At 33.5% G+C, this 13,434-nt stretch overlaps 1 protein-coding gene across 1 annotated transcript in view; it reads right to left on the bottom strand.

The window, feature by feature from the left end:
* Clk (circadian locomoter output cycles kaput protein Clock) overlaps positions 1 to 13,151 on the bottom strand; it is a 55,208-nt gene extending 42,057 nt beyond the window's left edge. Inside the window, 2 exon segments of the mRNA XM_076456653.1 lie at positions 1,966 to 2,154; positions 12,965 to 13,151. Of these exon segments, the coding sequence (XP_076312768.1) occupies positions 1,966 to 2,009 (44 nt within the window). The 5' untranslated portion in view covers positions 2,010 to 2,154; positions 12,965 to 13,151.
* Between the last annotated feature and the right edge of the window lie 283 nt (positions 13,152 to 13,434).

The raw sequence follows: 13,434 nt of genomic DNA, 5'->3' as shown, positions 1-13,434 counted from the left end.
TTTTTTTAATGCACAGTCAACAACTACACAACTGTATTTTGAAATACTGCAATGTGACTGGGAATGAATAATTCAATGACCAATTTTCAGGAAAGCAATGCTTTTCTTCCCTTTTTTCCATGGTATGTTTGTTTTTATTTTATGGTATCAATTTATATATGTATATCCTAAAAGTTTGTTACCTTGTTCAGTTTTTTTACTGTCTTATATATTATTGTTTTTAAATTACAAAAAAGGCAATGATCCTTTTAACTAAGTTAATAAGGAACATTAATATGAATAAGCTACACAATTCATCCTTCAGTAGCATGGCTGTATCACAGAAAAAATATGTTAAATAGGTTTCTTGATAATCCCAACAGCAAACTTTCATCTTCAGTAAAGGTTAGACTCCCAATACTGTGAAAAGTTGCAATGGAAGTTGCCTGAACCAGTCTGCATGATGATGCTAGTTAAAATCCAATAGTAAATACACTAAAATGCATTAGGTCATTTGTTTCGAAAAAATTATGTAAAGGAATTTTATACCATATTTTCAAAGAAGAGACATTCATTAATATGTCCTTTCCTGAAAGAGGACATTCTGAAAAATGCATCTTTCTAAATCTAGAAGAGAAAAATTAGCCCAGTTCTTTTAAAATATACAATCATATGATAAAATCTCAGAAATGTGTATACAGATCTACTATGAAAAAGCAGCTAATTTTTAATACAAGTATTTAAATATGGGAGGTCAGGAATCACAATTACTGGTTTTATTATAATAATCATAATACAGTAAAGCAGTTGTAAATACATATTGCACATAAAGCTAAAAATAACTTTTTTATACTTACAATGACATAGATAAATTACTTAAATTTACTGATCAACTTAAGTTCTTGAGTGTTGCTAGCAGTGATGAGGCAGCTGCTTTCAAAATAACTTAGAGTATTTGGTGAATTGAGAGAGGAGGATAAATGGCAGGTGGCTTTTAATTATAATAAATGCAAAGTAATGCGAGATATTGTAAGTTGAATTATAAGTATAATTTTGATGTGTTATAGAAGAACAGGATCCTGGTGTTCTGGTTAATAAGTCTCCCAGGCCATCCAAGCATTATACAGTTGCTATTGGAATGGCAAAGAGGAGTTAAGATTGTATCCACAGAAATATCTGAAACAAGTATAAAGTGGTTGTAATTTTACTGTATAAATAACTGGTAATGCCACATTTGGAGTACTGTGTTCAGGTTTTGGCTCTCCTTACCTTAAGAAGGACACTGGATTGTTGGAAAAGGTTAAGATAAAGGCTGCTAGGATAAGCAAAATTAAAAGGTTGTGATATGAAGGCAGGTTAAGATTTCTGAAATTGTTTCTCTTGGAAAAAGAATAGTTATATGGGATCTAATTGAGGTGTTTAAGATTGTTGAGGGAATTGAAAGCTGATACATCTTTTTTAATACTTAATAGCGAGAAAGAATATAAGTTTTGATAAGATAAGAAGCATCTTTAGATAAAAGTTTTATTTTCCTAACAGGGAAGTTGGCTTTCAGAATAAGTTGCCTTATGATATTGTGGAAGAAGTAAATATGTGTGAGCTTAAAGAAGGGTTTGATGAATACTTGAATAAAAAGAGCTAGCTTTGAGTCTGTTTTACAAGTTTAGTTTAGTGAGTGGGAGAGCCTAAATGAACCAAAATATCTCTTTGTTCTAAATGTTGTACTACATCAATGTTTAACAAGAGTTCAGACTCATTGTTACTTTAGGCTTAATTAGTTTCATCAGCCAGATCCAACAGAAGCTGTTAAAATTATTTATCTGCAATCTTCTGTTAAATGAGTAAAAATTAACATAGTAAAAAAAAGAATTACATTCACTCTAAAAGCAAAATGTCACACTATTTAATTGTCTTTTTTAATATATTTCATATTAAGCAGAAATCTATGAAATATAGTTATATCAACAGAACTTAATCATCACTTACTCGCTTTTTGTTCTGTAATTCATTACTGGAGATGAGCACTTCATGATTACAAAAACAGATGTTCACTTGACTAGAATAATTAACAAGTTCCTAACATCATCTCTGAAAGTGTACAGCTGTTAGATTTTAACGTCTTCTCACCATGTCCACAGTGTTGAAATCAAAAGTCAAACATATCCTGAAGTACAACTGAAGAGAAGAAGGTCTGTCATTATATTTTTAAACATAAAAAACAAACATTTATTCTTACCACCTACTTTTAGTTAGGTTTATATAAAGAATTTTGTAAGTGGCAAAATAGCAACTGCTAAATTTATGCAATTCTGACAGAACATATTCATAAACCAAAGACATATAATTGTGAATGTAGAAAACTGACATACAATAATAAGCCTTGTATACATATCATTTCTTACCTTCTATGTCAAATCTTACTTTTAAACAAATTTTATGTTTTTGCTTTACAAACAGGCAACTTTTGTTCGAAACAGGCACGTCATAATTGTAATTGTGAAAAATGTTACAAAGTTAGCAATATTTAAAAATTTAAAAACAGCTTGAGAGCAATGTATTTTCATTAGTAAATAATGATATTATCAATAATGCAATGTGTTCTGTAATCTCATAATAAATTTCAAACCAGAACCAGATTGATAAGTATGAGACTAGATAAAACTAGAAGAACTGATTTGCGAGAATTGGCTTCTATTGAGACTGGACCATAAATTGGACAGTTGAAAAGAACAGCATGCTTTGCAGTAGAGGATCTTTTCACCTTAAATGCTCTTTATTTAAAATATAAAAGGTCAAGTGACAAGGACATACCCAGCTTGCTATGCATATTCTTAAGTGTGGGTTTTAGGTGGAGGCTAGACTGGTATCATTGGTGAAGGCACAATAACTTGTCCTGTACTTCATAAGGAAGATTCTCTGTGAAGACTAATAATTTAGTCATCACTGGATGGAATTCTAAGGCTAAATAATGTTCATTTAATATAGAATTGAAAAGTTGATAAGTGCAGCTTTGCAATTAACTCAATTAAGCAATTACCCATGATTTGCTTATTATATTATTTAAATATAATTAAATTGATTAATTTTATGAAACAATAAGCTATCTGAAATTAGTGCTTCTGATTATTACTGTTCTTTTAGCATTATAGCTATTCAATTAATCAAAATATTATATGATTTTTCATTATTCCAACTAACTAAGTCTCATGTGAGAAATAACCACTGAAAAGTAAATAGAATGAGTGATAAATTTAATTAAGTATCCATCCAAAGCATCTAAAGAATACCTTATAGTGATGTTCTTCATAATAAAGAAAAACCTCACTGGGAGACTGTACCACTTCTGTACTTTATAACCATGAATACTCTTTGCCAATGTTAAAATAAGTGCCATAGACAAAGGTGAAAAATATTAATAGTCCAACCAAAAGAGAGAGAAAATTGTGGGATTGGAATTTGAGCCTCCAAAAACATACTCTCAATCTTGATGAAGAATGAAAAGAAGTTGTACATGAATCCTTTAAAGACAGTGATATGGAGGAAAGTGAAATTGGGTGTGCTCCAAGACATACAGTAGTGTTCCCTATAAGTTGCACAGCTGTGTGACTGACTACACAACAACCAATTAAGGCTACACTCTTAATTATTCCATCCATGTACATCTGTAGTGGCAAGGAATTTCAATATGCTGACAACATTAATAACCCAAGCAGTGAATATATCTAAAACCCCAATAACCAACTAGCAGCATTGCAAAGTGGCTTAATGATCCAATAGCTATCCCCTTCTGTGTTAATCATGTAAATCCAAGAGTTAGTATGGTCCAGAAAAGGCATATTTATGAAACAAGTATATCACAAAGGGAAAACCTAGGAGCAATCTTGTGGAAGGCCCCATCTCAACAGTATGCATGACAGTAATTTATGATAGCAGCCTGACCATACAGTACAAATTTGTTATGCATTAAGCAGGATTCTAACAGTATAAAAGAAGCATGCATCTGAAAGAAAGTAAAATGTATATTAAAAAAAACAAACTTTCCTATTACAGACTCACTGAAGTTTGAAGCATGGAAACAGGTAGAAGACATTATCCTGACAAAGAAGAAACAGACACATGGTGAAGATGAGACCTGCATCTATAAAAACAATGAACAGTGGAACCTCTAGTAGGAGAAAGAGATAAAGGATATGATATTGTTAAAACGAAACAGGGGTTTGCAATGGCTGAAGTTAAAATAAACAAGCAACCAAAGATGACAAGATGAGACACCAAGAAAAAGGTAAGGTGTCTGATCTGATGTAAAAGCAACTGAAACAAATTTCAGAATGAATACAGGAATAAATAAGGCAATCAAATTGAAAGCCAAACTCAATTGGTAGGTGTTGAAGAAGAAAGATTATAAACATAAGAATGTTGCCAGGAACCAAAAAGAGGTAATTTGATGCTGAGAAAGGTGGCAAATGCATCTAGATGAGGTGTAGTCCACTTTGAGCATAGTTACTAGAAAACATGAGGTTTCAGGGTCCAATCCATGGGATAAATTTTGTCTGGTCTGGAAAGATGATTCACCACAAGGTTTACAGTACCCAGAACAGGACACATCAAATATCATATCCCAAGTACATGAGCCCAAAAAAGGAGATCCAAAATTTGACCAGAGGTAAAAAGAATGGTTGCCACCTTGATGGTTGATATGAGCTACTACAGTAGAATTGTTAGATTAGATCATGACAATTTTATTCCCTATAATAAAAAAAAAAAAGATCTAACATCCATTGTACCACCAGAAACTCTAAGGTGTTAATATGGTGGGATGATAGTCCAAAACATCCTGCTGACTGACTCATACATCCCCAACCAAGAAGGGAAGCATCAGTAATGAATTGCAAATCAAGACAAGGACAAGGAAGTAGTATGCTCAATGATGCACAAATCTGGTTCAACTACCAATCCACATCATTGATGAGAGAAGAAAGAAGGAAAATAGGTAAATCCATGGGAATCAGAGTAAGATTCCAATGAAAAAACTACTTATGTGCCTGACCTAAGAGATAGGAGCATCCAAAGAAGATTGCATCCCCAAAAGTAATAGAACCTTGCAAACAGTATGAGAGGGAGAGCAGCAAGAATGTAGAAAACTGAAGGCTTCATCAAATGTAGTTAAGGAGGAGAAAGTTGCACCCAAGTGAGGTAAAAGTTGAAAAAAGACCCCCCAAGTGTAGAAGACAATACTGACTTCTCTCTTTTCATTATACAACCTACTCCAGTAGCTTTTAAAAGGAGAAGATGAGCATGATGGGAAGATTTCACTTTGGAATGAGGTAAAAAAAACATTCATTCACTTAGTGATGAAAGTGCAATCTCCAGAGCATGTATAAGTTAGGCAAAGCATGGACCACCTGACAAAAGGCATACAGAGCTGAAGCAAGGTGAAAAACTGATACTCAATCCTATGATGGACAAACTGAAGAAATCATGTGCACCAAGGAGAAACAGGAATGTATAAATAGGCATTTGAGACATCTACCTTTGTCCTCCCCAGTCCCAAAGAGAAAGCCCATTGTAGTGTGAGAAAAGTCTCCCCTGTGAAACAGGAAAAACCTGAAATTAATTAAGGCAGGATAGATTGATCACAGAACACCAGTCTCCAATTTTTTGTGGTACTACAAATAGCCTAGAGTAAAAGATTGGCTGACAGCTCTCTGTGATAGAAGAGTCTGGACCACCTTGGAAAATATGCTGATTGGTAATAAGATCATGAGGTAATAGAAAGGATTTGAATATGGGAGATAATGGAGGTGGAGAAAGGAATTATGAGGTCATCCCATAAGTACTGTCTGAAAATGTAATACAGAAAGTGCACCATAATTTCTGTCTTTCTAGAAGGCTTTAAAATATGTAGTAGAACATGTATTAAAATGTTCAGACAAATAAAAAAAACTAACCCAACTCCACTTTTTCAGATCATTAATCACATAAGCCCTTATGAAGATGGATGTGTCTGAGGAGCACATAAGGCATATAATGCTTTATGAGTTTAACAAAGGCAATAGTGCAGCAGAAACCACATGAAACATTCAAGGTGTTTATGGTGCAGAGTCTCTCAGTGAAAGAAAACATCAATGGTGGTTTCAAAGGTTCAGATTGTACTGTAACAGTTGAAGAACTACCACAGAAGCTTAATTCAACCCATTCAACAGTTCACTGTCATCTGCAACAGCTTAAAAAGGTATCAATACTTGGAAAATGGGTCCCCCCCATGATTTGACAAAAGCCAACCTCAGAGCAAGAGTGAATATTTGCACTTCTTTGCACTCTTGTGAATGTAGCTCACCTTTTGTACAGGTTAGGACTGGAGATGAAAAATGGAAATTTGATGAAAATGTTAAGCACCACAGACAATAGCTCAGTGCAGGTAAACTGGCACAGCCCAAAATGGACCTCCACACTAGGAAAGTCTTGTTAAGGGTTTGGTGGGATATTGTTGGTGTGATCCAGTTTGAGTTGCTGCCACTCAATGTAACGATTACATTAGACTTCTATTGTCAACAGTAAGAGCACTTGAATGTTGCACTAAAAGAAACGAGGCCTGCTTTGATCAATTATAAAGGTGTTGTGCATGGCCCCCATACAGCAAGGACCACATCTGCAAAGATTGAAGAGCTAGACTGGGAAAAACTTCCACATCCTCCTTATTCTCCAAACCTTGTCCCATCTGATTGAAATTTTCAAATTTACTTATTTTCCAGAACATTCTGGGTAAACTCAGTGCTGAGTAGCTGATAGAGAATTTTCTTGAACTTATAAGAATTTTCAAGAATCTTTTAGAATTTTCTAAAGCTTTCCATTGTAATATATATACAGGGGCTCACCACTCACCACTTCAGTTTAGTTCTAGCTACCTAAGTGAACACACAGACTTATCTGAAGGTGTTCTTCTCACCATTGCACATAAAATTGGGTCTTATGAAACAATTTGTCACAGCTCTTGATAAAAAGTCTGCAGCCTTCAAGCACCTTCAAAACTTCTTCCCTAAGCTGTCTGAGGCAAAGGTCAAAGCTGGCATTTTTGTTAGACCACAAATAAAGATGATCCTGGAGTGCACATAATTTCCCAAGAAGCTCAATAGGAAGGAAAAAACCTTGGGGCAGGTTTGTCACAGTGGTTTGGGGCTTCTTGGGCAATCACAAGGCCAAAACTTATGTGGAACTGGTTGAAGCTCTGGTGAAGTACTACAGCAAAATGGGCTGCTAGATGTCCCTGAAAGTCCATATACTCATCTTGATAAATTCAAGAAGAACATGGAAACAGGTATAAAAGGTCAGGATGGTGTTGAATACAGAACAAGAGTTTGTAAGGGCTCAGGTTGAGAGAAATGAGGAACCCTGGACAAAATGACTGATGTCGCTTCACAGATTTCACACATGGTTCCAAAGTTTCAGGAGTATCCCTCCAAAATGAACAGGGAAAATGAACATGGGACAAGACAGTGTCAATTTCCAGATGGTTTCAACAGTAAAGAAATTACATGTAGAGAGAGAGAGAGAGCTAAGGAAGACAATTTAGCCAATTTAGTAATAATGAGGGAGAAAGTATCTCCCTCAAATCCCTCAGGATAATAGTGGAATGTTCCAGAAAGGAAGTGTATTGTGGACAAGTACCACAGAAGGCTTAGAATAAATGGACAGGATTCTCAGGGGAAGCCCACCAAACTGGCAAAAGTGACTCTGTTATAAATCAAATAAGGGGAAAAACTGTCCAATCGTAAGCCAAGGCAAATTATTCTGTGAAGGGTGAGGCATGTTACCAACAGTTCACCACTGGCAACCAAAATACTCACTATGAATTCTGATGTAAGGAGAAGAAAACAAATTACTGAGAAGAAGGAGTGCCCTGGAATAAGGAAGTAAATGAATTATAGGAAATTAGAAATATGGATCAAACAGAACATAACTAAGAAATCATGTCTAAAAAAGCTGAATTAGGCCTGACAGATTCCACAGAAAAGACATAGGAAGCAATGGTGTAATTACACTGTCAAAATCCTCATCATCAAGGAAAGGTTCAGCTTGTTCAGGAAGAAGTTAAACACTATCAGAAGAAAAAGACTGAGTCAGGAGATTGAGCTTTATCTGAGGAATAAAAGCTAAAAATTCTTCAGTCAAGTCCTCCACACTTGAAGTCACTGTAAATGTGGTAACAGCAGGTGGTATAACCTCTGAAGTAGTCACATTAACTTCAGTATTCACCATGAATTGAGGATGAAAGTTTGAACTTTATTTAAATGAAAAAGAATAAGAAAGGAAAATTTGCACAGAAAATTATAAAATTGCAAACAGTAGTAAAATTTACAAATGCTCTTTCCACTTTGTATGATATTAAAGAAAAAAAAAAAAGCATCAACAGAGCACAATCAAAATACATCTTGACTGTAGCACTGTAAAACAAGTGGTGGTGTTTGGTAGAATTAGAGAGACGGAGCTACAAGTGTTGTGTCACACTCCAATTGGTGGAGGACTGTCACATGACAATTTGCATGTGACATCCAGTAGAACCTCAATAATTATGGGTAAGTGGATAAGTGGAAATGCAAGGCCTTAACCATACAAAAAATTTTGCATATAGAGGATAGCACTAATTGAGAATATCTACAGATGTGAAAGGAGGTAACATAGAAATTTGCTCTTATTTGAATTATTCAAAAACCCAAGCTACAATAACCCTCTCTTAATCACTGTGTAGAAGTGGATTAGATACATCATAAAACATTAGCCTTTATTATCATATTATAAGGGTTATAAACCAATGATATGCCAATGTATCCTGTAGTCATAATTATAGTACTTCAAAGAGCAACATGCATGTTGTTGGAATGGCAGATATGTTTTTTTAAACACATTTATGGATCTGTTACTTTCAAGTTTTGAACATACTGAACTTTTACTATTTCATCAAAAATATAGACTAGTAGGTTCTACATATTGGCAAACAACAATCTCCTGTTTCTTCAAGTAACAGATCAAAAATAAACAAACAGAAGAATCCTTAAAACATGGTGATAACAAAGAACAAAGTGATTGCTTTGTAGTTGTACCAAGCATTTCTTTAGTTTCTGTCAGTAAGCTGAACATTAAACCAAAACCAAGTGCACAAGCACCTAAATATTTATTTAAAATTTCGTTTCACTAAGAGTTAATGATGAACAACTACAATACGTTATTTGCTCACAGGTTTCAGCTAATGACAGCATGAAGCCAAATACACCTATGAGGCATTTGCTGCAAATTCAGCTCAGCTTCTGTTATTTGTACAATGCTGTTACAAAGTGCATGAAGAGTGTTTGTTTAGCAAGCACCAGAAGCGAATTAAGGTAAATCTATCTTCTCTTTGACTAATGAGCTCTTACTCAAAAACAATCTTTCTTGTATTAATTGTGTTAGAAAATACACAGATGGGGCAGCTGCATTCATGGGAAACAAGAATGGGTATCAACTGTTTTGTTCTTCTATTTCCATAGTGAAATGAATTCTTTTGTCTATGGAATTGAGATGTTCTAAGAAGGTTGGAAAGTTTTCATGACCGTGGGGCCAAATAACGAAGGTCATGAAAACTTACCAGCCTTCTTAGAACATCTCATTTCTGTAGACAAAAGAATCCACTTCACTACTGAAATAGGGGAACAAAACAGTCTTACAGTTTCTTGACATACTCATCAGCAAACAAGTAAGACAACCACAACTGTATACAGAAAACCCACCCACACGGACAGATTCTTACACTTCCAGTCCTAACATCCAACTTCGATAAAATGTGGTATAATTCAATGCCTAAACAAGAGAGCAGAAAACATTTCTGATAAGACATCCATCAAAGCAGAATGCCAAAAGATCATTGAGAGTTTTAAACCAAATGGTTACACTTCCTCCTTCATCAAAAACTCCTTGAAGACCATGACAGAAAGGAAAGATCAGGAAGTTACTACCACTACCATCATTTACCTATCATATCTACAACATTTCAGTGAAAAACTCAAATGCATAGCCAAAAATTTCAACATAGAAGTCTGGTGGAAATCCTACAATACCTTAAGGTCCATTCTGGTAAAAAACAAACAGCAACCTACCAAAGAGAATCTCAAATACGTCATCTATGAAATTCCTTGTTCCTGCAACGATACATTCATTGGAGAAAGGGGAAGAAAACTCACAACAAGAATAAAAGAACATTAAAGATAGTACAAGACTCATGAAAACACAAAATTAAGCTGTGGTAAAGAGTGCCACGTCAACTGGAAACAGAATAACCTGGGAGATAACTAGAATCATCAACACAGACAAATTCCGCGAAAGACAAGAAAAATCAAAGAATCATTTTATATTAACACTATTAAACCTTCACTTAACAGAGATTCTGGATTAGAGATGAGTAACCTGTGGCTCCCATTGGTTGAATCTTCAGGAGTTCTCTCCTTCAATCATAAACAGGGATAATACAACCAATCACATCACGTTCTCCACAATCCACCAGGATATTATAAAAGACCATCAGCACCTACACATACACACTGACTTGAAGACAAAAGGCGGAAGACTTTTGAAACGTCATCCTCTACACTTGTGTCTCCACAACAGGTAGTTGCCATCCATTCTACAAAGTTTCATCATGAATACTCTGCCTAAACAATCTATCAAAGAAAATTATACTTACCATAGAAATTATAACATCCCATATGCATTACCTTGTCCAACTTAACAAATGATATAAATCCTTTTGTAAAGTAACATCCCAACTCCTCATAGCACAACACCAAAAATCTTAATTTCATCAACAAATTTTAGTAGTTTATTGCCTGTTCCTTTATGTAAACGAGCAATGGTCTTAACATGAACTCTCAAGTACCCACTTGTGACATTAGTCAAGTTTTAGTGAACTTCTATTTATAACTAATCTGCTTTATTTCATCCAGCTACCTTTCTATCCAGTCAGTCAATTTATTCCCCATACCATATAGATATTTTTGACATACATTTTATGCAGCACCTTGTCAGATACTTTTTTGAAAATCTAGAAACATCAAATCCAAGCAACACTCTTATCTATACAAGCAATAATGTCTTCAAAGAATGCCAAAAGATTAGCAAGGCAAAATATTCTCCTAGTTAAACCATGCTATCTAACACAATTTTGTTAAATGAATTAGCAAAGCATCTTTTATCAGACTTCCAAAAATTTTCCCATCAATGATATAATAATAGACAGTTTGATATTTTTTTTATAACCTCCCTTGGAAAAAAAAAAGAAAATAGAAATAATAGGCAACTTCAAATCTTTTATCCACTACTCAAAAAAAAAACTTATAAAATTAGTAGCATAGCAAGTAGCTCAAATATTCAGTCCTTAACATCCTTCAAAACTATTTGGGAATTATATGACCCATGAGTTTTATTATTCATTAAGCTTACTAATTTCTTCTTCACAACTTAGTATTAAGGTGATCATCTTGTTTCCATCTAGCAAATTAGTATATAAGATGAGGAATATCATCTAAATCTTTATTAGTAAAAATTTAAGAAAATGTAGGATTTAATAACTCAACCATCCCATAACCAACAATACAAGATTTCTTGTATCATCCCTCAAAGGTACCATCCTTATCATAATATTTTGTTTATCCTTTGGATATTTAAAGAAATCTTTACTATTAATTTTTAAATTGTCTGATAACTTTTCTTGCTATACCCTTTCAGATTTCCAAATTTCTTGTTTGACCAGCTTTATTGATTTTCAATAATCCTCTAAATCATTTGTCATAAACTTCCTAATTTTATAACATTTTAAACTTTATCTTTCACATTTTTTGCAAACCAATATTTGTTCTAATTTTCTCTAAAAACATGTTTATCTTAAATATTTAAGTTTTTAAAAACTAGACAACATTTCATTTGAAGCTCCAATTCAGTTGTCAAATTTAAATGGAAAACTATTTACAATTCGTTTTACTGAAATATTTGACGAAAATTTCATAATTCTTTACCCTCCATTTACAGTAAAAAAATATATCTTATAGAGCAATAATCACTTGCACCCAGACATTACCCAATCAACCATTTTTACTTATTTTTAAAATTAATTAAAAGTAACAACAGCAGATTAACTACATTTTTAGTGGGTTAATTTTTAATTTTGGTCTATATAGGTAGCTTATTTTGATCAGAAGTTAATAACAGTTAGAATGGTTGAAATAAAAATTTCCTGTTTGATAACAAAAACTCTGTATGATTCATAATTTAAGATAAGTGCCTGAAACTGTAGAGTGAAATTTAAGATTTTTCACGTATGGTTGACCTATTTTGAATTGTTAGCGTTAAATTAGAAGTAAGATTGGCAATTAACAACAGCATCCTTAAGTCAATACTACAAATTCCCCAAATAATATCATGTAAACTTTAGTAACTTGAATAAGACAACCCTAGTCCTTTTCTTCAGGAGAAAATAAGTTAAAACTAATAATAGATTTTAACCTATCCCTGTAAGATGACTCTTCCAATGTTTCATACCAGAAATCTTACTAGTTGTAGTGGTAGTCTTCCTCTATATTGCTAATTTACTTATACTGTCAGTGTCAGTACAACTAAGATTATCCAGTGAAACTAGAGTAACGCGAACACCTACTATTTGTATTAATAATTTAGCAAAATAAATATTAGTGTTCCTAATAACAGTATACAGTTGCACTAGATATTTACAAATAAGCTTAACATAGTGCTCCATTAGAAAGATATATTATGTTACGTATAGTACTAGCTACTACTAATAATACTATACTACATAGCACTGTAAAGTATAATTAATACTGGGCTAGGCCTATACTTTGTTAACACAAGTTGCAACTGCATATGTATATACAGATATAAAACTTATAAGCTACAAATTTATACAACTAACTACACAGTAGCATTGACATTAACCAAACTCACCTACCTCAAAATGTTATATTATTTTCTTTGAAAAATTTCAATCACAAGAATAAAACGTAAAATCACAATAATACATAAGTTTCTCAGCTTAAATAATTCCAATTATAAGCTTAATTAAAATATATCGTTTTAAATTCTATTCCGTGAGGTTATCTTTTATGAAAAGTAAAATAGGTCACTCGTTTGTATATGAGTGGGTTTAGGAGAGATTTATGAAAAGCAAAATGAGTCACTAAAGAAAACATTAATAAAATTTTTGTTATTTAGTTATAACTAAAAGTGTTATGTTTCGAGATAAATTTATCTTTAGCAGTGGCATAGCGACTCACAGGATGGATGTGAGATTTTATTTGCCGCATAACGGCTCATAGAACAGCCCTGTTTTTTGTTTGTTTTTCAAGGACAAACTTTCAACTTATAGCTCCATCATTTCGTGACCGATTTGAGATATAATTACAGTTTTGGACTCTGGAG

This window comes from Tachypleus tridentatus, chromosome 1 (genome assembly GCF_004210375.1).
Source record: "Tachypleus tridentatus isolate NWPU-2018 chromosome 1, ASM421037v1, whole genome shotgun sequence".
Lineage (NCBI taxonomy): Eukaryota > Metazoa > Arthropoda > Merostomata > Xiphosura > Limulidae > Tachypleus > Tachypleus tridentatus.
The sequence above is the reverse complement of the archived record's forward strand: the minus strand, read 5'-3'. Positions and strand labels throughout refer to the sequence as shown.